Source organism: Sphaerodactylus townsendi, linkage group LG06 (genome assembly GCF_021028975.2).
Source record: "Sphaerodactylus townsendi isolate TG3544 linkage group LG06, MPM_Stown_v2.3, whole genome shotgun sequence".
NCBI classification, from domain to species: domain Eukaryota; kingdom Metazoa; phylum Chordata; class Lepidosauria; order Squamata; family Sphaerodactylidae; genus Sphaerodactylus; species Sphaerodactylus townsendi.
This window is the reverse complement of record NC_059430.1, coordinates 88,393,538-88,416,441: the sequence shown is the minus strand read 5'-3', so window position 1 is coordinate 88,416,441 and position 22,904 is coordinate 88,393,538. Positions and strand designations below refer to the sequence as shown.

The 22,904-nt window shown below is 42.2% G+C and overlaps 1 protein-coding gene across 1 annotated transcript in view; it reads left to right on the top strand.

The window, feature by feature from the left end:
• LOC125435399 (membrane-associated guanylate kinase, WW and PDZ domain-containing protein 2-like) overlaps positions 1 to 22,904 on the top strand; it is a 349,447-nt gene that overhangs the window by 326,473 nt on the left and 70 nt on the right. The window contains exon 4 of the mRNA XM_048501597.1: positions 20,010 to 20,129. Within this exon, the coding sequence (XP_048357554.1) occupies positions 20,010 to 20,129 (120 nt within the window). The remainder of the gene's footprint in view (positions 1 to 20,009; positions 20,130 to 22,904) is intronic.

Sequence of the window (22,904 nt, the reverse complement as noted above, 5' to 3'; positions counted from 1 at the left end):
TCTTTATATCTGGTTCATAGCCGAGATCTCTTGTAATATGTAGGCATATAATTCCAACCTTGAATTCTATGAATAAAGATGCATTATCAATTTACTCTGTGACTTGGCAATTCACCTGTTTTGAATGATCTAAGGATGCTTATGTACAGCAAGGGTGAATGTGCATTGAGGCAAAATTTCTTGTACAGACAAATTTCCCTAGCCTCACATTCATTTTTCCAGTTTCCCCATGGCAAGCAGCACCACTTTAAGCGTGAGTTTTATTTTTTTCATCACCAGAGTGATAATGATTTGCCAGGGAGCACAGGTTTGCCCTGGACATCTTCCTTCCACCCACAGCCAGCCTACCTTGCATTTCTGTGCATGGCTCTCCCCTTTCCCCTCTCCCTGTGGCTGTTTTCTTCCACCTTGTTCTTCCTTGATTGCCTCCCCCTGCCCCGTCAATTGTTTTCTGACACAGACGGGTAGCATTTGGACATAGAAAGAGTATTGTTAATGCTGTCTGCTTGGACAGATGGGAGACTAAACAATTTGTGTTAAACGGAACATACCGCCAGCCTCACAGCCTATAGGGAAAAGGGAGGATTGGGGATCAGGACAGTTTGCCAAAGGCAGGTCATACTGTTAACGGCAGTCTGTAACCCACCACCACTGCTCCCCTTCCCTCCCACTAGAGGATGCAAACAGTAGGCAAAGTATCTTTTCAGATTTGTTATTATTTCAATATTTATTTTTACTACAGTGCAATATTGATACATCGATATAAACAGAATTGATGTATTTTATTGCATTTGAAAATATATTTGACTCCATTTTCCTCACCCTCTCACTTGCAACCAGTCATTGCAGTTATCAGTAGGCTGGGAAGAGATGTCTATAGGGTGGTGATTTACAGTGAGACTGTTAGTTTGTGGCGGTGTCCCCCACAGTGTCCTGATGGAGGCTTCTTTCTCCATTATTGCAAGAGGATTTCTCCTGCTTCAGTCAGATAAACACTTGCATTGGAGTGCACCCCCCATTGATGAAGAGAGTGCTCCCCCCTGAAATCTTAATAGCGAAATTGCAATATGAATTGCAATATCCCTAGCTGCATAAGATATTTGAATTATTATAGCTACTGAACTATTAATATAAGGATTTTTTTCCCTTTGGGGGAGGGAGAGAGGGAGAGGATATCTGATCTTATCGAGTGGGAATGCATGTACCTGGGCTGGACTGGGCTGGGCTGGGCTGGGCAGTACAGGGAAGAGCTGTCAATTCAGTGAACATGATGCTATTAAGCCCCACAACAAGAAACACACCAAACCCCAGGGTAAAGGATAAAGACTGCATGGTGAATGCTCTTTCTGGTTGCAGTAAGTTCCCTGTGCATAATAGGCCTAAGTTAATGACCTGATAAATATAATAGCTTGAATTTAAGCTAGAAGTGTCTATCTTGGGTTGATTTTGCACGTTAAAAGTGCCCTGTTGTTGGCACAGGGAATGGCCTGGCGCAATGGGGACTTTCCCAAAGCACACTGTTGCCCCAGCGCTGTCCCACAGCAGTGGCTTTGCTACAGGACTTTCCAGAACCGCAAAGTTTGGGGACCTTTTGGAATGCCCCACCATTGCTCCGGTGGCTTCTGCTGTCAAGAAACCCCCTTGGCAGCAGAATGAGGCCATTTTTCCTTCCTTGCTGCTCTGGTTTTCCCCTCCAATGAATGGGCCTCCCCCCCCCCGCCAGTGGAATTAAAAACATGGAGGAAGAAACCTTGCAAAAATGTGAGAAACCTTGCAGAGAAGTGGCGCGTGAAGGCGCTGTGAACGGGAGGGTGGTGATTCCCTTGCACATGCAGGGAGTTTAGACCAGTGTGTGTATGTTGGAGTACCGTGATTCCCTCGTACATACAGGGATTTTAGATGGGGGGGGGCAAGGGCACCGATTCTCAGCGCCTGTTTTGTGTAAAGTCAACTAAATTGGTGAAAGTGAGTGGAGGGAACGGGGTGGGGGAGGAGATTTGTAGAAGACATTGCCTCCCGGTGCAAGTGGAGGAGAGCCAGGGAGCAGTGTGAAGTCAACAGCAGGGTAAAGATCACCACGGCCGCTGCACTTCTAGATATAGAATGGGGGATTTCGAAAGTGGAAAAACAGCCTTGCTTCATATAGATTACAAATTCATGATCTGAAATTGCTGTAAATATTGTTCTTTGTTTGACAGAGTTGACTGAAAAGGACATATACAGGGAAGTCACTGAGCTTCAATTGTTGCCTCAGTTGGCTGAGGTCTCTTCAAAAAGGAACTATCCATATTAGAGCTTCCATGACGAGTACAGTTTTCACTCAGTTTTGCCTAAAGTGAAATCTACTGCAATCTGCTTGGCAAAACATCTGAAGCATTTCAAGGGAAGCTAGAAAAGGACTGAGACTAGGGTAACCCTACTGGGTAGTTTCCTAGACCTTGAAAAGTGCTTCTCTAAATAAAATATGTGAATGAACACATGGGCTGAAGATTAATTAGCAGCAGACAAGTCTGACAGATTTGAGTGTAGTCTGGTTTGTTTTAATTTTCCCATTCCTAGCGGCAAAATTACACATTCACATGAAACTGCCTTATACTGAATCAGACCATCTGTCCGTCAAGGTCAGTATGGTCTAGTCAGACTGGCAGCAGCTGTTCAGGGTCTGAAGCAGAGGTCTTGCACATCACCTCCTAACTGATCTCTTTAAAACACAGGACCTTCTGCGCACTAAGCAGAAAGTCTTCTACTGAGCCACAGCTTTTCCTCTAATTGGGCTAATACCAATTTGTTTTACAAGTATGCACTATAGTATGTGAAGCATTGTGCAACTTTGGCATTCTGGATGTAAAGATTTTTACAGCTTCAACTGTTCAGCATAACAGTTTTGCTTTGCATCTCATATTGTGATGGAGGAGCTTGCTGGCATGGTATAGCTGACCCACTCCATAGGACCTGCATATCTCTTGAAACTATTACAACCCAGGAATTCATGATGCCTGTCCGGAGTAACTGATTCATCCAAAGATGGAACTCCCATTGTAAACATTTATATTTGCAAATGAAGAAGCTCGGGTTTTGGGCAATAAAAAGCCCTAAACCAGTGTTTTTTAAAGTGTTATCTATAGGTGCCATGACACCTGCCATGACACCTGTCAATGGTTTTCCAGTACCCATTTACTTTTTCCTCAAAACATTTTGTTTCTTCAAAGCAAACACCCAGTCCTGACTTTCCTCCATTGGAGCAGGAGATGCTTCAGAAGAACTCAGGAAGCATTGCCTTTTTTCTGCAGACTACCATCTTAAGAGGATGCTTGGCTGCTAGTCCCTAAAATTCTGCGATTGGCCCCCAAATCTCATGACAGCCATTTTGTGGTGGTGCCCATACCTCATTCTCAACATTCTAAAAATGCCCACAAAGCTCAAAAAAGATTCAGGACCACTGTTCTAAATAGTAAACACTTTTGCAGTCTTGAGAATTTTCAGTTCAGGCAACTGTCACAATATTGTTTGTGAAATTCAAATGCAATATGAAATGTATGATACATTTTAAGAACTGCTGAACCACAGTATTGGTCTACTTGCTGACCATCCAGCTTCTTCAGTGTCACAAACAGTAGTGTTCAGAAATCGTATCCATGAATAGACGGCACACTTGAACTGTGCAGTAGCCAATCTCACAAATTGGTTAATAAGTAGGTTTTATTGGTGTGATTTTTGCATCAGCGACCAATTTCAAACCTTGGATACATTTTGGTGCTTATCAAACTACATTCTTAAACTATATAATAGTAAATTTGAATCCTCCAAGGTGAAATTGTTTTGCGTATGAAACAAATATACAAGATCATATTGAAAAATTTAGCAGACAAGTTGTACAAATAGGGTTTTTTTATGCAAGAGAATCGGGGGGGGGGGTGAATTTGAAGGTGTAGGGAAAACATGTCAAGAAACAGCCTCTTTATATGTGATGTACAGCCCAGTACAATAAGGGAAATGGGATGTTTCTTAAAATACTTCATGCATAAACAGGGACACTTACTCTGTTCACCTTTAAAGATTGAAAAAGTCTTCCCATATCTTAACCAACTTCTCATGAATACCAGAACAGATTTTGAGATGAATTATATAGCAAGTTCAACAGGGAGTATTCAGTTTTGCTACATCGAATGTGATGCCCCTAAGCAAGAAATCTATGGAAATGCTGTACACATACCTCATATAAATGAGTGTTTTCATTCTCTGTCTTTTGTAGTTTGGTTTTTTGGTACTCATTTTTCTTCTGCTTCCCTGTAGCCAAACCAAAATGAAATGTATTTTTGTTATGCTTCTACTTAGATTTGTAATTTGTATGTGTCTCTTTTATGTTTCTGTTCCACCTGTATGGATAAGGCTATTTCTTGAGCTACATGAGACAGGCATCCATAATCCTAACAATTTTCAGTCTACTTCATAGATGCCATTTTCCCTACACAGAGATTACATCACTGTTTTCTGAAGTGTAGTACAAAGATTTAGCAATGCACTTTGGCTTCTAGAGGAAATAAACTCTTGTGCTGTCTTCAGTGCCATACAATGTTGATTTTTTTTCTTAGCAAGGTATCAAATATATTTAGAAAACATGCAGTGCTCATTGTTTCCAGTGGTTGAATATCACTTGAGTATCATGAGATACAAAGTAGGCTGGTTCCAGTAGAATGGAAAACAGCAGCTGTTGGTTAGGATCCCAGCCTCTGCAATTAGATCCTCTGGGCTTCTAATCTCTGTGATGCTGGGAATCCAACTCTGTGCTCAGCATCATTTTCAATGGTGTTTAAACTAGGGAGTCCAGATTCTTCTTTTAAATCCATCTCAAAGGGAGTAATCTAGGGTCCTAGTTTAATAACATTGAAAGTGATGCTGTTTTGGGGTGGATTATCCCCCACCCTGAAACAGCATCACTTTCAATGTTTAAACTGGGGACCCCAGATTCTCCCTTTAAATCCATGCTGAAGGAGAATCTGGGGAAATGTGGGGGGTGCCTGCTGTCAAGGGTGCAATTGTTAAGCTAGCCGCACCAAACTTTCAGGGTATCCTTAGGAGACTCTCCTGATGATACCACCCAGGTTTGGTGAAGTTTGGTTCAGGGTGTCCAACGTTATGGACCCTCAAAAGTATAGCCCCCATCTCCTATTAGCTCCCATTGGAAACAATGGGGGATGGGCACCCTCTTTGGGAGTCCATAACTATGGACCCCCTGAACCAAATCTCAACTAACTTGGGTGGTACTATCAGAGAGTCTCCCGAAAAATCTCTGAAATGTTGGTGCTGCTAGCCTAAAAACTACACCTCCTGCAGGCTGAAAACTGAAAAAACACTAAAAATACAAAAAAATCCCACAAATAAACCTGATTTTTTTTGTGCCCTGCCCCCCTGGCATGCGCCCAGTGCAACGCGCACCCCTAGTCCCCTGGTAGCTCCGCCTCTGGTAAATTGCAAAACTACAGTAATGCTAATAAGATGCAAGTTGCTCTTGGTGCTTTTCCTAAATTTTCAGTGCATAATCCTACAACAGCCCTGCAAACTGGGTCCATGCTGTTTGAAAACTATAGGGTGAAATTGAAGAAATAGTCCCTTGATCAAGGGCAAAAATGAATGTGTGGCTCAGATGAAGTTTGAACTGGAGACCCTAGTTTTCCATATATACTCTTATGTTACAATCCTAGGCTTCTTTATTTTGAAGTCATACTTTATTCAATGTGGCTTACTCCCACGTAAGTGTGGATAGGATTTTGGCCCTAGTATCTCATGCCTGTTCCCAATGATTTTGTGTGTGTGTGTGTGTTAAATAATCCCCAGTTCAGATGAGAACACAATATCTGAAGACTTAACTGTGCAGAAACAGAAGTGCATCAAGTCCACAGTCCTAATCTATGCTGTTTAAATACTGTGCCGCTTTTATGAACAAGCCACACTCATTCCTGAAACAGAATTCTCACACCCTCTGACCCTTTTAATGAAGAGGTCAACTGCTCAATTTGAGGGGCAAATTCAGGTCAAAAGATGCTATTAAAACAAACCCATAATCCCAGGAAGCATATTACTCTTAATTACAGGCTTGGCCATCAGTGCTCCTAATCAAACCAGACTTGATTTGGCCACTATAATGCTCACAACAGGCTCTTGCTGACATGAAAAGTACATTCCTGCCACAATCCTAGCTTGGTGTCCCTCCCCTCCTGTGTTTTATTCCCAGCTGGCTTTCTCACAGTCCAAGAATCTCCAGCATTTACTGTGAAACCAAAAACCATATTAATTCTAGATGCTTTCTCTATATTCAGCATTAACAAACACTGGACAATTTCCATTCTGTAATGCTGACAAGTTTGTTTGTTTGTTTGTTTCCCACCCTTCCCAATAGGGCTCAGGGCAGCAAACATTATTAATCAGATAAAGCAGTACAATAAGATCAATATAAGCAATATAAGCATCCAGCCATAACAGTTAATACTTACAACAGTAAAACAATAAAATAAACAGGTGGCGATAAAACCCCTTAAGAGACACCCATGGGAGGTCACAATGGGCCTTTCCCCACTCCCTTCCATCCCCCCTATGCTGCGCGCTGCTCTCAGCGCGCGGCATCCCAGGCGCGCGCCCAGGCGTCCCCACGACCCCGTGCTCTGTGCGGGGTCATCAAAATCATACCGTTCCGGAAGAGTCCTTGGAAGTCGTAAAGCGCTATGGGGGCGCAACAGCGACAGCGCTGCTGGGCGGCTAAGGCTGCTGTGGCAGCACTTCTGCCGTTAGGGGAGGGAGGAGGAACCCCGCGCTACTCTCCTCAAGTAGCGCGGGGCTTACGGTAAGTGGGGAAAGGCCCAATGTTCCAGTCAGGCCAGCTGGCAAGTTAAAAACATTCATGGTGCCTTTGCAGTTTCTTCCCCTTTCCAAGTTTATTCAGGTAGATTCATGTCATTTAGGTTATCTGTACCTTGATATGCTCTTGTCTTTTGAGCACTCTACAGATGTCCCTCTGGGATCTCACAACGTCATGAATTGTTTCATTAGCTTCTATTGAAAAAATAGGCTAATGTTAGCCTAGGAGTTATACCTTCATATTGGGGAACCCTGTGATTCTAGATCAAATTCCCTACTTCCTGTGCCACAGATCAATGAAGTGGACACAGACCACAATCCTCCTGATCCTGGGAACTGCATGATTTCCTAGAACCAAGTGTAGAGGTTTGTGAGCAGTACACAGCATGGACACCTCACAGAAATTTATTGGGCAACAGAAGCAAACTGTAAAAACGGGCAGGTTTCTAATCTACACTGAATTATTTATTCCTCCCCCAGGTGTCCCCATACCAATGTTATATCGCTTATTCTCTGAAACCAACAATATTCTGTCAGTTACTTTTACCAATTTTCTGCCAGTTTATGTTCATCATCACCTTGAGCTGTCCTATTTCCATGTGCTTTTTTGTGTTGTTTAGGTAGAAGTAATATTAAGATAGGTCCAATTAATCAATTTTGCTGATGATGGAAACTTCGTTTGGCACAATGATTCTTCCTCTGCCATATCTCACTGAAGCAAGATTTCTTGTGCCAAAGGAAGAGTCCTTGTACAGGGAGAACATCTCCTTTATTAATGGGCTGACACCTTATGATCTCCCACAAGCACCTGTGTGACCAGGGGTAGCAAAAAGGAGACTGAGCTAGATGGACACTTGGCCTGATCTGGTGGTGGTAGAAAGTGCTGTCAAGTCACAGCTGACTTAGGGTGACCTTGTAGGTTTTTCAAAAGAAGACACATTCAGAGATGGTTTGCCATTACCTGCCACTGCATGGGCTGACAGCATTCCAAGAGAACTGTGCCTGGCCCAAGATCATCCAACAGGTTTCATGTGAAGGAGCCCAGTTTTCCAGATTAGAGTCTTCTACTCTTAATCACTACAGCACACTCGCTTGATTTAGCAAGGCATTAAATTGGTAGTACCAGGGGCACATTTCACCAGATTTGGCCATTCTGCGCAAGAAAGATCTTGTCATTGTGGATTGCTGTAATGTATTATGTATGGACTTAAATACTGTCTGGAAGCTACAGATGGTATAGAATGCTGGAGGTGGAATGCTGACTGGAGTGAGTCATAGGGACTATATACTCCAGTCTTTTCCCACCTACACTGGCTCTCAGTTTACTTCTGGGCCCAATTCAAGGTGCTGATATTGACCTTTAAAGCCTATTTGTTTTATTTACATAGTTTTTTTCAGCAACTTTAGGCAACATAATTTAATTGACAAAGTTATACATGAAGTGGTGGTGTATGTGTGTTCCAGCACCCTGAGAGATATTCTTATTACTGCAACCATTAACCCTATTACTTCTGCCAGATGCATTTAGACTCACTGGAGATCACTCATACTTAAAGCAGAGCAGACATTTTCATTGTCTTTTATTATGTTCGAGATGATAGTTCCAGCTGGGTGCAAATTAGTGTGAAACACACACAAAAAAGTTCAGAAGGATCAATGAAGATTTAGCACATGATTGAACAAAGCATTAGTATATTTGTGGTGCTTGCTTAGGATGCTTGCTGGGTTTAGTGGATTAGACATTAGATGTCCTAACAGTTTTTTTAATTGCCTTTGTTTTCTTTTCTCAGAACATTCAAGGAAGCTAGTGCAATTTGTAATAACTTTGCTGTGAGGAACCTTCTTCCCTGAAGGAGATTAATAATCCCATTTTTATACATCTTACAGATTCCAAATAAACAAGTGTTATTGTTAATTCCATTTCTATTGGGTATCCCAGCCCAAAAGAGAAGTCACAGTTGGTAGGTATGAAATTTCCCATTCACCAACCTGGCTGTGGTTCAGAAGAGTTCCCCATAGACCTCAGAATGGAGTAGAGAGGGGGTTCCAACACCCTGGTACTCTTCCTTTCAAAGACTCCCAAAGAATTCCCCAGATAAGCCTCCACAGCTCAAGTGGCAGAGCAGGGAATCAAACCCTGTTCCTCCAGATTAGAATGCACCTGCTCTTAACCACTACGCCACATTGAAAGTGATGCTGTTTCAGGGTGGGGGAGAATCCACCCCAAAACAGCATCACTTTCAATGTTGTTTAACTAGGGACCCCAGATTCTCCCTTTAAGGTGGATTTAAATGGAGAATTTGGGCTCTCTAGTTTAAACACCATTGAAAATGATGCTGTTTGGGGGTGGATTCCCGCATCACAGCGGCTGCCGGGGGGGGGCGTAAAACTCAGATATTGCACCAGGCTCCATTTTCCCTCTGTCTCTGCCCAGAGGGGAGGGGCAGGGGAGGGCAGGGTAGCAGGAGACGTGGGAGTTCTGCCATCCCTGACCGCCGGGAGGGAGGCTTCCTGCTTTGATAAAGCGCTTAAGGAGGCCAGAAGGCGAGGGCTTGGGGAGGCGTGGCCATGCCCTAGGGGCAGGTGGGGTGTGGCCCCACCCTCGAACCCCCCTTAAAAAATCTATACCTACATCCTTGATCTCCCTAACAACAAGATCCCTTCCCAGCCTACCTCTCGCATTGTCAAGCCGAGTAATTCCCCATTGCTATATAAAAATAAGTTTGTATACTGTTATGCTGGGTAACACACTCAACCACTCCCCTCCATCTACACCTGGTGATCTGGGAGGCAAACTTCTTTGTACCTAGGCTCTTCCTTGCCATTTTACTACACTGTTGCCAGTTTACTACAAAAGCTAGGCACAATAAAGCTTTCATCCTAAACACAGCACTCTGGGAAAATGCCTGGTCTGGCACTGCCTGCGAGAAATACCTAAGTGATCTGCTGCCTTCTGCTGCTGACAGACAGATCCAAACCTCAAAATTCTGACCACCCTGAGGCTGAAAAAAAGTTAGGGAAGAGTATGGGCTCCATTCCCACATCTCCTGAAAGCAACTCCTTGGAACCACTTCCCAAGAAGGCAGGTCAAAAATACCCAGGAACTGAAATAAAAATAATCAACTACCCAATCCAATCCCCAATCCAAGGCCTTAGTCCCAACCAAGCTTTTCTCTGGAACCAGTAAAGGAGGCAAGCTCGGTTCCAAGGACACACTCGCCATCAGGTTGCTTGCCCTTCTACTCCTGTTTCAGAGGGTGAGGTGTAAAATTCAGAACCTCTAATCCCATTATCAATTAAAACACCCCCACTCACCCATGGATGCTTTGGAGGGTGGACTCAATTGTATTGTACCCCACTGAAGTCTCTCTCCTTCCAAAACTCTAACCCAAAATGTTGAGGAGTTTTTCAATCTGGAGCTGGCGACTCTACCTCTCCCCCCATCTCCCCACTGGTGACCAAGAAGGCCCTGGCAACCCTAGCACTTAAAATCAGCTGACTTTAACTGTACAGATCTTTTGGCTGAAGAGGATATTTAAACAAAAGGCTCAGTCTGTAAAATTGGTTCTGAGTAAAAATGACTGATTTGGCAAAAATGAAGATCTGACAGAAATCCTTCCCCAAGTTTGTTCATGAAGCTTTTGAGATTTATAATGAGAACTATTTCTTGCCTTTTGCAGTCTGTGAATTGGATTCAAGACAGAGCCCTTGGGCTTAGATTAGCTGTTTTTTTCCTCCCAAACTGATTCAACTACATCTGATTTCTGATGATTAAAACCTAATTGATCCAAAACTAAGTTAGCCAAATGAAGTGTTACCTATTTCAGATAAGCTGCTTTCAGTAGGGGGGTGGGGAATGGTGCTGAGATAACCCTGATTATATTTTTAGAAGGGGATGTGAGCAAATTGGGATGGCAATAATTTTACTTTAAAAACCTCAATTACGTCAATCTAACTGAAAGCCCTATGCCAAGATCTTTAGTTAAAGTAGATGAATTCATGTTTAAAGAGCTCTAGCAAAATCGCTCTTTTTCTTGACTTCTTGGCTCAGAGGGCTCCCATCCCTTAGGAGGGCTCCCACTTGCCAAAGCCAGGAGAATTAGGGAGAGACCATGCCAAGATTCATGCAGGAAGGTTTAATGGTTCTCCAAAGAATGATTAAGTTTCTGCTTGACTGTCACATTGGATAATAACAGACAGGATTTACTTTAAATGCAATCAGCCAGATAAATCAGTAGGAACATTAGCAAATATGAAGTCAGATTTGCAGTACAGAGTGAACTTTTGCACATGAGCATGTGCTAGTTTCCAAAAATATAATATAATTATCTGGTGACACATTGTTAACTTTATGCATTTTGGCATACAGCGTGAAATATTACAGCTTTTCTGTGTGTGTGCTCTGTGTGCATGTGAACACCTTGTGAAATATCACTAGTTACTGTCACACACTTGTTTATTTACATGACCTATAGCAGGGGACGGCCAGATGTAAACAATCAGAGCGAGCACAGCAGAAAGAGTGGGTGTGGCAGTGCCTTGGAGGAAAAGCATGTAAGGAGGAGGAACAGAAGGGAGGGGGCCGCAGAGGGGAGGGAAGAGGTGGCTGGAGGCAGAAAACAGGAGAGTTTGAATTTTCAATTCTAGCTGTGGTGGGAGGGCAGAGAAGGGATCAGAAAAGCTGTGGCGCAGAGCCAAGCCTTGCGAGCCAACGGAAACTCCATGAGGAGGCTCCAGGAGGAGGAAAGAACAAAACTGTAGGGTGCTGAAAGGCTTTAAGTATGAAACTTACATGCGGCTCACCAGCCGTGGGTTCCCAACCCCTGTTCTAGTAAATATATGTTTGCCTTTGTTTATACATTTCTTTCTTTAAAAAGCATTGCATGAAAAGAAGTATCTTACAGTGCACACTAAGAACACTTTTCTGGGAGTAAGCCCCATTGAACAGACTTCATAGGATTCTGCGTTGACCAGCTTAAGACTGTAATACCAGTGAATATAGTGGCCCTAAGATCTCCAAGGCAGCTTAATTATCAACTGCCTTTTCACCCAAGTTCACCTATAATTATAGGAAGGAGCCCATAGTAATAAAAGCAGCAGTTAAACTAGAAATATGTGAGGGAGAAGCAGTGGTGTAGTGGTTAAGAGCAGGTGTACTCTAATCTGGAGGAACCGGGTTTGATTCCCTGCTCTGCCGCTTGAGCTGTGGAGGCTTATCTGGAAAATTCAGATTAGCCTGTGCACTCCAACACATGCCAGCTGGGTGACCTTGGGCTAGTTGCAGTTCTTCTGAGCTCTCTCAGCCCCACCTACCTCACAGCGTGTTTGTTGTGAAGGGGGAAGGGAAAGGAGTTTGTAAGCACCTTTGAGTCTCCTTACAGGAAAGAGAGGGGGGATATAAATCTAAATCTTCTTCTTTAAATCCACTGATTTCAATTGGGGAGACCTGAACATGTAGCTGAGCTTTTTCATTAAAATCACTAGAACATAAATGTTTCAATTTGATTGGATCAAGCTTTTGGAATTTTAAAAACATATGATTAAAAATACACACACACACCCCGCAAAAAAAAGTGGCTGGTACAAAACATTTTTCTCCAGGCAGTAGTGTTGCCAACTGCCTGGAGAAAAATCCCCTGTCCCTTTAATAAAGGCTTAGTGGGAAGTTGTATGCCAGGTGATGTTATTGACCTCCATGCCATAAAATGCTTCTGCTGTCCATTTCCACATGCTGAACCTGTCTAGGCCTGTTGGCAACCCTTAGTCATCCATGTCCTGTGGTCTACTTTCCCCTCCTCTATACTATGCATTTTTGTAAGAATTCACCATCAAGCACTCAATGACTTGTGTCTGTCTCTCTATTCTGTTCTTTTTTTCTTTTGGTGGAGATGAGAGCTAAAGAGAACAAATCACCAGCATGCTGAGTTTTTTTTAAGGATATGGCTGAGAAAAGGACCCTCAAGTGAAGATTTTTCAAATAGTTTTCCAGTGTACCAGAGGAATTTTGAAAAGAAGCTCAGAATCTTTCAGAGGATTGTTACTTAGCATTACAGATCCTTTTGAGCAACAGTTTGAAGTTTAGTTAAATTCAAAGGGACCTTCTCTTTTATCTTTCACTGAGAAGTCTATTAAGCATTAAAGCATTTCTCTGAGAAGTCTATTAAGCAGTTAAACGTCTTACCTTTCTATCGCTCTTAAATTCTGCAGTTCCCATGATATCCCATCTGGTATATAGAACACATTTTCTTCTGTTCATCCTTAACACACTTTCTACTGTTCGTCCTTAAGACACACACAAAACTTTGCTCACAACAGCATTCATACATCTTTTTCAACTGTGATAGCAATCTTCTATGCTTGATTTAACTCAAGGTATTCACACCTCTGCTATTAAGGTGGTTTGTTTTTTTGTTTTTGTTGTGTAATTTTGTGAATATTATTATTAGCATCTTGAAAGGCACTCTTAGAAAAGGCAGTGAAAACAATTACAATAAAAAGATGTTTTATAGGTTAGGAACTAAGAATGAGCTCCTTTGTAGCAAGGTTTAATCTTCGGTCAGAGCCAGTCTTAAAAATAGGTGCATTGTATATGGAATTGGAAGTTTGCCAACACGACAAAGAAGGCTTAATTCACTCTTCGTTTGCTAATCCCTGAGCTGCAGGGTTGAGTCTGGACAACCAAGAGTGGAAAGAAAATCATTATCACAAATGTTTGTGTAAGCTTTATCTAAAGAGTTTATGACCAATGCTGTGATAGTGGTTCTGCACCACTGGAACTATGGCTATGTATTTTGTTTGACCTTTCTTGTATATTTTAACATTTTTCCCATGCTCAGAAGATGCCTTGGGCTTGGGGTCTGGAGGCTATGGTTCTGATGACTAAGGCAGAACAATCTGAAGTTCTAGACGAGATGGCAGTATTGCTGGTTGTTAAAGTTGATTTTCTTCAGAGGAATGATATGATAATGGTTGATGGGGTTAAACTGTTATTTGTAGACCAAAGATGAATTTGAGAATGCTTTTGGACCCAGTCTTGTAATTGGAGAGGCAGAATGGCACTGTTGCTAGAAGCATCTTCTGCCACTTATCTCTGGTGAATCAACTGTCTTCTCTTCTAGGTTCAGTCAACCCCACACTTATCTATGGCTGATTCCGCATGGGCCAAAAACAGCGGTGTGAAAACGGTGTGAAAACAGTATAAACCCTTTTACACCATTTTAAACCCTTTTACACCATTTTCACACTGCTGTTTTTGGCCCATGCAGAATCAGCCTATGTTTTCACTCTAAGCAGAGCTGCACACTTCAACGTTCATTTAGGCCAATGAGTTTAGAATGGTATTCCTCTGGTTAGGCTGGCACTGTTTGTGCCCTCAGGATTGGTCTATTGTAATTTGCTTTACATGGATCTTCCCTTAAAGACAACTCAGAAACCACAGTTAGTGTAAAATGCAATGTTCCATTTGTTGTCAGAGACGAGTCAAAGAAATCATGTCACAACTGCGTTTGAATGATTAGCTTGGTTATCCGTATGTTTCCATGTTCAGTCATCTGTGGACTCAGTGCAGCCCCTCGTCCCACTGGGCATTGCCCGCTGCACTCAGAATGCCTCTGGCTCTCTCCAAGACACACGAGGCAGGTGAGCAAGCAAACAAGCGGCCTCCCTCCTGGCTTCCTCTTGGCTTACTGGAAAGCAAGGGAGGCAGAAGCATGCCCTGGGGAGACTTTTTGTGGGGGAGTTTGGCAGGAGGCATGGCAGCTGTGGTGGGATTCAAATAATTTAACAACTTGTTCCAGTGGTGGGATTCAAATTATTTAACAACTGGTTGTATACAAGCACCATTTTAACAACCGGTTCTGCCAAAGTGGTGTGAACCTGCTGAATCCCACCACTGGGCGCCAGGGAGTTTGTCCGGGGGAACGGGTGGGCACAGTAGGGCCCAAATGTGCTCCCATGTGACTCAGGTGAATGGCTAGATACGCCACTGGCTGTCTAGCTTCCTTCTCTCACAGCAAAACCTTTTCCCTTCATTTTAAGACAGAATGAGAGGAGGTTTTCTAACTTTTTTGTGATGTGATGTGATGTTTTGCTGCTCTGAACAAATATCATAAACACTTGATGCTTCACAGTTTGTAATGTGCATGTCTGGCAAAGAGAGCTTTAACTCATGAAAGCTTATATCTCGAAAATCTTGTTGGTTACATGCTGCTAGACTCAAATCTAGTCCTTTGTAAAATCAGTTTCCTTGAAATTGATGTTCACTGTTTCCGGCCATCAGGGAATTAACGAGAACAAGACATACTGTAAATACTGGCGTATAAGACTACTTTTGAACCCTGGGAAATCATCTGTAAAGTCTGGGGGCGTCTTATACGCCGGGTACTCTTATATGGCGAATATATCCCAAACTCTGGAAATTTGCTTTGGAAAATTGGAATTCGTCTTATACTCCCAGTTATTCTTCCACATGCCAATATATGTCACGAGGGTATGTACAATTTCTCTTTTTTAAATAGAAGATCGAATTTTTCATCTGGATCTCCTTTTTTCTTTTTTGAAGGGGGTTGGGGGGGTGGGGGGGTGGGAATAATATTCCTCTGCTGGATTGTACAAAACACAAAAGGAACTCTTAACTATTTTTTCAGAGATGTTTTGGCAGGGTATATGCAAGGTCTATTAGAGTATTTGGCATCCAATGCATGTTTGAGTTTGAGCAAAACCACTTGCATCCTTGGGATAATGCTGAGCAGCTGACTAACTGAAGTGACCTTTGCCAGCTGCTTAATTGGGGCTTGGCTTCTACTTTCTTCCCTACCTACTGCTACTATTGCTACCTCTCTCTCTTCATTCATGCACGTAACTGTGTATGATTCTACCTTCATAATATTGCTGTGTATGTTTTATGCTAGCGCTTGTGCACTCAAGGTTTTTTACTACTTTCATTTGTATAAATGTTTTGTAGCCTGCTTTATCTTTTCAAACTCTATATAAAAAAGGTAACTTTCTTAACAACTCTGCTGCGTTTATTATTCAACTCTGCTAAGGACAGGTTATGTGAGCAAGCCTTCTATCAGGTTTTGCACCCAGGTTCTATCAAGATCATACTAAGGTCTCAGCAGATGTTTGTTAATGATTATTAGTCCAGTTCTGTGTGAGTAAGCCCTGCAGCTATCTTAAGGTGTGATCAGCCCTGTGTACATCTTTCAATCACAAGCTGTTTCTACTGTACAACATTCTCTTGCCGTGAATATGTATCCAGCAAAACTAAAAAGCATCATATTCTTGGGAGGTTTTATCACAGTTTTTGTACAAGCTTCCTTGCTATGATTTGGACAAAACAAAAAAGGTATCTTTCTAGGAGAATCCAGTTGAAAAAATAAATCTTGTAGTGGCAGAACACTTTTTTGTAAGGACTTCATTCTGCTGTCCCATTGCAAGTGCCTGTTAAAACACTAAAAAATACCCAGCATTTTTTGTAAGAAAATTAAACAGTCCACCCATGTAGATGGCTTTCCACTCCGCATATGCTTCACAGAGAGCCCTAACGACTGCATGCTGTCAGCAAAGCAAGCATATCATTGAAGCCACTTAGGAGATCATCCCAAACAAATAAACCCAAAGCAAAAGGCTAAATGGTGTCTGCTAAGCACAGAACATCCTTTGGGCTTGGAAATTTCTGATGGCAGCTGTGCCCCAGCTAAACTTAGGGTTTCTATTGGGGCTGGCCCTGGAAACTGTGGTCCAGTGTAGACATAACTTCTAACATATGATCACCACAGGAAATGGCAGTCACACTGCAGTTCCCCGTGGGAAACTCGGACTGATTCAGATTGGAATCATGGTGCAGGAAAGAAGAGATTGTGTCATCTTTCATATCCCCAAGTTTGTCCCACTGAAAGACTGCATGTGCAGTATTCAGTACACATGCAGTGCCCATTGAGGCACAAAACACACACACTAAGTAAGGAAAAAAAACAAGATGTTTCAAACCATAATGTTAAAGTCCCTCCACTGAAAGGGGATATCCTTCCTACACAGGATGCAGAAAAGGGTCTCAATATCATAACTGGAAACTTATTTTCCCCTGCCCATTTGTGTATAAGTGTATTTAAACCCTGCCTGATGAGGTGTTCTGGAGAAGCTGAAAGCTTGCTCACTGTTTTGTGTCATTTTTTGTAGATTTTAATAAAAGTTATTGTGTGCCTTCCATCAAGGATTTTTTACTTTGGACCAGCACGGCTACTTACAACCTCCCTTCAGTCTTAGTAGATGTGTTGCCTGTTTTTAATACTCTTCTTCCTTCCAAAAGGCATTGTTTACACATTTGTAAATAAAGGCACAATTACAAAGATACCATTCGACATTGACCCTCCCTCATTCTAAGGGAACTATGCTGAGCATTGCTTCCTTTTTAACTTCTCAAAGCTTGAAGAACTGGTGAGGACACAACATAATTTAAGAGCCTTTGTGTAACCACTCCCAGAAATTCCCAGAAATTGTTATTGTAAGGTAGCCTACCTGGAAACAGAGTCTCCTTTAATTGCTTTCAGTAGCTGCAGCAGGATTAAGGATACAAAGTGTTCTGTCAAAAGATGAAAATGATAGAGAGATTTAAATTTGAATAGTGGCTACTTTCAGCATCAAATGGGGAGCATTATAAATAATACAATGCTACTTATGACAGAGCGATAAAGACAGTATGTTGCGTTATTTGTCAGAATTTGTTTGTGCATTTTCTAGGATGTAGCCTCAGATTAACAAGCAGTAGAGTTCAGTTGTTGGTCAAATCATGTCACAACCAGAAAATAGTCCCAGTAGCTCCTGAAATGCTTGTTAGCATAATGACAGAAAATTGTTGCACTAGTCACAGTTAGAGACGGGAGTAATGAAGGTCTTCCAGCACCACAAGGACCATCTGTAAGCCTGATGCTTAACTAAATCTGATGGTATGGGCTCTACTCAAATGAATGAGGCTTTAGCTGGGTGTTCCAGATCACTTTGAGTAGTTTTGACATCTATGGAAATGTCTACAAATGAGCATTGGCATTCAAAGGCAAGGTGGTGCTCACTACAACTCCCAGGAGGCAGCTCCAGTTCTTTGGACATCTTGTTACTAGCAGATGGCCAAAAGACCCAGGAAAGGCCAGCAGGAGGAAAGCTGAAAATGGCATCTGTGGGAAACATCTTTGGGAGGGGGAAGCAAGATGACAAGCTTCCTCCAGGATATCATAAGCTCTTGGGGACAGAAAATTTCCATAAAACTACATGAACGCAGCAATATTTATATAAAAAACAAGAAGGAACATATAAGGACTTGTGGGAGGCATCCCCTTTTCCACTATTTTCCTTTCATGAAAGCCCACATAGACCCTCTCCTTTTCATGCTTCCTTACAATTGCCAGCTCCAGATTGCAAAATTTCTGGATGAGAATGAGGTTTTGGGAGAGAAGCAACCTGCCATAGAATCCACCCTCTAAAGGAGCCATTTGTCCAGAATCTCTGTCATCTGAAAATCAGTTGTAATTCCACATGATCTCCAGTTCCCATCTGGAGATTGGCAATCCTAGTTCCCATGCAGGAACCGTCTGCTTTGGAGGGTGGAGTCTATGACATTACACCTTCTAAAATCCCTCCTCTCTTCAGACCTCACGCTGTATAGGTTCCACCCCCAGTTATTTCCTAACCTGGATTTAGTACCTCTGTCTCTTTTCCACCCAACAGCCATTTTACCTCTATCTGACCCTCTGTCTTAAATTTTCTCTCCCTCACCTCTCTCTGGCAGCATCTATCTGAGTTTTGTTGTGCCACCTACTTGTATAGTGGCACCTTGTTTTTCCCTATATCTTCCTCCCCACACAGTTTCCTCTTTCCTTCCTCCTGACAACCCCCAGATGTTCTCCTCATTCTCTGTCTCATTCTCTCCACCTTGGCTATTCACCAACCTACCTTTTATCTGCCTACCATCTTCAGCTATGTTTATTAGTTCTTCACTTTATTCATGCCCCACCTTTGTCCACAATGGGGACCAAAGCAGTTGACACTATAACTCTCACATCCTTTTTAATGGTCACAACAGCTCTGTGAGGAAGGTTAGGCTGAAAGCACATTACTAACTTAAAATCATCTAATGAGCTTCCACAGAAAGATGGGTATTCAAACCTGGGTCTCCAACAAGACCGTAGTCTGAAGCTCTCATTACTACATCACACTGCCTTTCACTATTGAACAGTAACAAGCAGTTAGGCCTAGTTGAGTCATGCAAATCATTTGGTATCCAGCATTTGCTGCCAGGCCTAGAGTTGCCAACCTCCAGGTGGAGAGTTCCCAAAATTAGAACTGCCCTCCAGATGGCAGAGATCCATCCCCCTGGAGAAAATGACTGCTTTGGACTCTATGGCACTATATCTGGCGGAAGCCACTCCCCTCCACAACCCCTGATTTCATCAGCATCCAACCCATAATTGTAAGGAATTTTCCAACCTGGAGTTGGCAACCTTGGCCATACCTGGCCCCAGTGAGTCCTTCCTCAAAGGCCAGAAAGGCCCCTACTCCCTCTCCCTTAGTTTTACTCACGAAACCCATCAGGGAATACTGTGGTTGCCTATGAACAGCCATTGAGCGAATCTGTTAGTTAAAGCTACAGGCAATAGTTTTATCTTTTTGGATTTTTTAAAGCTCTTGCCTGTCCACAGATCCAGTAATTGCAGTGGCGTATTTGCCCGGGGACATGGGGTTACCCATGGGGTTACCCATGTCCCCTGGCGCAACTAATCTGGTCACGTGCGGGGCGCAAAATTGGTCCCCCATGTGACCAAATGAATTGCAGCAGCCGCTGTGCCTGCACAAATTTCTCTTGCACTGGGGCTGCTGTGAGTTAGTGAGTTAGGCTAACTAATTTTGATTCATGAGTATGGTTAACATTTTTGCACCATACCTCCCTATAAGTTTCATGTCTGTATTGAAAATCCAGGCAGCTGTAAAAGGTATAGATTTCAGAAATTTTATTGAATGGGACTATGCCAATCACATGTTTCACTTAGCAACTTCTAGTTGTCATGAAACCAACACAACAAAGCTAATCTGGTGCAAAGTATTTCCAGCTATCCCATGCCCATTAAAATGCTTAATAACTATATGTATTCTTTCTTTTAAAACAGGCACTACAAGGCCTCATAAGGAGGGTGAAGTCCCTGGTGTGGATTATATTTTCATCACTGTTGAAGATTTTATGGAACTGGAGAAAAGTGGTGCTCTCTTGGAAAGTGGAACATATGAAGGTAGGTGTCTTACTGGTAAATCTGCTTTATGTTTTCACTGTGTTCTCTTCCCCACCCCGATTTTTTCAGATTTCATTGGTATAGCCTATTAGAAATACGATGGCAATTTTAGAAGTGCATTCCCTGCCTCCTTTATAATAAAAGCAACGTGCAAATGAGCCCAGTGTCATTGGAATGTATCACGGCACTCGCTGAGGAGAAGAGAGAATGACAAGTGAAAGGTAAACCAGACACTGGGCTGCAAAAGTTGTCATTCAGCTGAACAGCCTAATTCTCCATAATTAGCTTCAGGGAAATTTTAATTCAATGCACTAAACACCCGAGTCAATTTATCTATTTTTTCAAACCAGAGAATTGTTCATTCAGCACATTTCCAGGACAGAGATGATAAATGGAAATATTGGATGGGGCTAGAGGGTCTTCTCTCCCCCCTCCCCCAGCTCTCTCTGCACCTTCTTACAAATTATTCATTTCCCTGCAGATGATGGGTGTATGCTCTGGAAGCTGAATCAGCACTTTTAAAGTTAGGAAAGAAAGCCTTGCAATGTCATGCAGGTTTTTGAAGGGAAGTAATACTTTTGAAAAGGAATTGTGGAATCTCTAACTTTCTGGCAAGTAGCTAGATTGGTGTGGTATGTTGATTTTAAAATGTCATTGTGAGCAGGTGAAGAGCTGGCAGATTAATAATGCCCCCAAGGGTTCTTGTTGATTCACCTGGTGTCACGCTTTGAGATCATTAAAAGATGCATGTGAAATGGCAGCTGCTTGTATTCCAGTGGAATCTGATTAGAATCACAGTATGGAGGAGAGATCATAAGAGATGCTTCTTCAACAAGGTAGTATTTAGAAATGTGAATACAATATACAGAAGATCAGTTTTTTTGTACAGATGCCTCTTGAAGTGTTTTGGCACGCTCTAGATGTCCATTTGAAATAATTTGACTGTTAGGTTTGTTTCTTTCAAGAAAAAAAAGTAAATTAGAAATATCCTTGCCCAAAAATGTATAGCCTAAATTATAAATAACCAGCATGAAAAAGTTCTACTTTATTACCTCATCAACACACGTACACACTGGAAAATACATAATTTTTCATGTCAACACACAAATTGTAGAAGTCCTCATTGAGCTATGCTTGATAATGAAGAAATAGAAATCTATTTGCTGACTGTTTCTTTGTGAGTACATCTTAGGGAGAGATCAGAAAGAGTAGTCATAAATGCAGTTTGACAGATTATCCTGTTTTAGGCCTTTGTGTGTTGTTGCAGATTTATTAGCCATGCATATTTTGCACAAGCCCAGGTTGATGTTATTCCTGTTGCAGAAAACCCTCTGAGTCTCAGAATTTATTTTTGCTGTCCTCTAGGTGTATATAGAGGAAAATATTTGATTTACAGTTTCTCTGAGCCAAATTGGCAACAGAACAAGAGTACCTGAATTTGCCAGCCAGGAGATGCAATCTGAGGTTATCAGTATACTGGAGACAAGACAAGAGAGGCCACTGTGGCAACCACACAGTGAAGGTGTACAAGTAATAATCCAGCAAACAGATAACAGTAATATAGAGTACTATCACCATACATTTACAAAGATATGCAGACATAGCAGAGAAAATCAGAGCTGAGAACTACACAATACTAGACATTATGTCTGTCCTGCCAACTGACTTACAATTGAAATGTACCATTTTCCAGAAGATGATTTTGAAGGCTTGTCATAAGGAAAGGAGGTTGGGCACGAGTAGCACTTGCATTAGAAGCAACCTGGGAATGTGGTATAAGTGACTTTCCATGACATCTTGCAATGCCATTGCATGTGTCGGTAGCCTTGTGGCTTCCCTGCCCCTCTCCAAAGCATCTGTAGGAAGAAATAGTTTGCAGAGGATAAGCAGAAGGAGGGGGTGCATATGTTTTGCTGCTTTTCTCCATAAGCTACGACCTTCAGCTTCTTTTATCCCCAGATCAATGCTTTCCTCTCAACTGAAGCTGTGAAACTCTTTGGGAAGACACTGGCTGGAAAGAATGATTGACAGGTGAAGGGTTACACATACACGTGTACACTTATTCCTGATGCATGTTTTCCACTCCAGAGAATGGTTTGAAGTAGAGAAGCAGCTGCTAGTCTAGCATTAGTAGAATCAATAGTTTGACCATGAGCTCCTTTGTGGATAAAGCATGTTTAAATATAACTAACAAATAGCCCTTACCTGTTTCTCCAGAAGCAAAATCAGGCATTTTGATATTGACACATGACATTCTTTAAGGAAGACAGTTAATATTAGGAGGCCGTCCAAGTTACAGGTGAAGGCTTGGCACCTGGCTCACATTCATTCTCTGGACTCATTGCAAAGTTCCTCCTCCATTCATCTGTGGTTTGTTCTTGCGACAGCCACAATCAGTTGCATAGGTTTGCTACAATGCTACCATAGTTGTGCCATCAAAATCAGAACTCCATCATCTGGTTTTTTTTTTCATTTGCCAAATGGTTCTGTGATTGAGGTGTTCTCTAAACCTTACCAACCCATTTCTTGGACTCTTTTTAGACCATGCTTGAGATTCATTTTTGGGTGTTGCGCAGGCTGCATTTCTGTTGGGAGGAAACAAAGTTCAGAATTTAACAGTTCAGTTGACATTACATTTTGCAGAAGACAGACCTAATATTCCATTATGTCAATAGGCCCTTATGTAACCGAGAAATGTGTTGTTCTGTTTTGTAAAATCTAACAGCATTGGCAGTCGCTGCAAAATGTTACTGTTTCTCCTCCCTCAGCCCCATA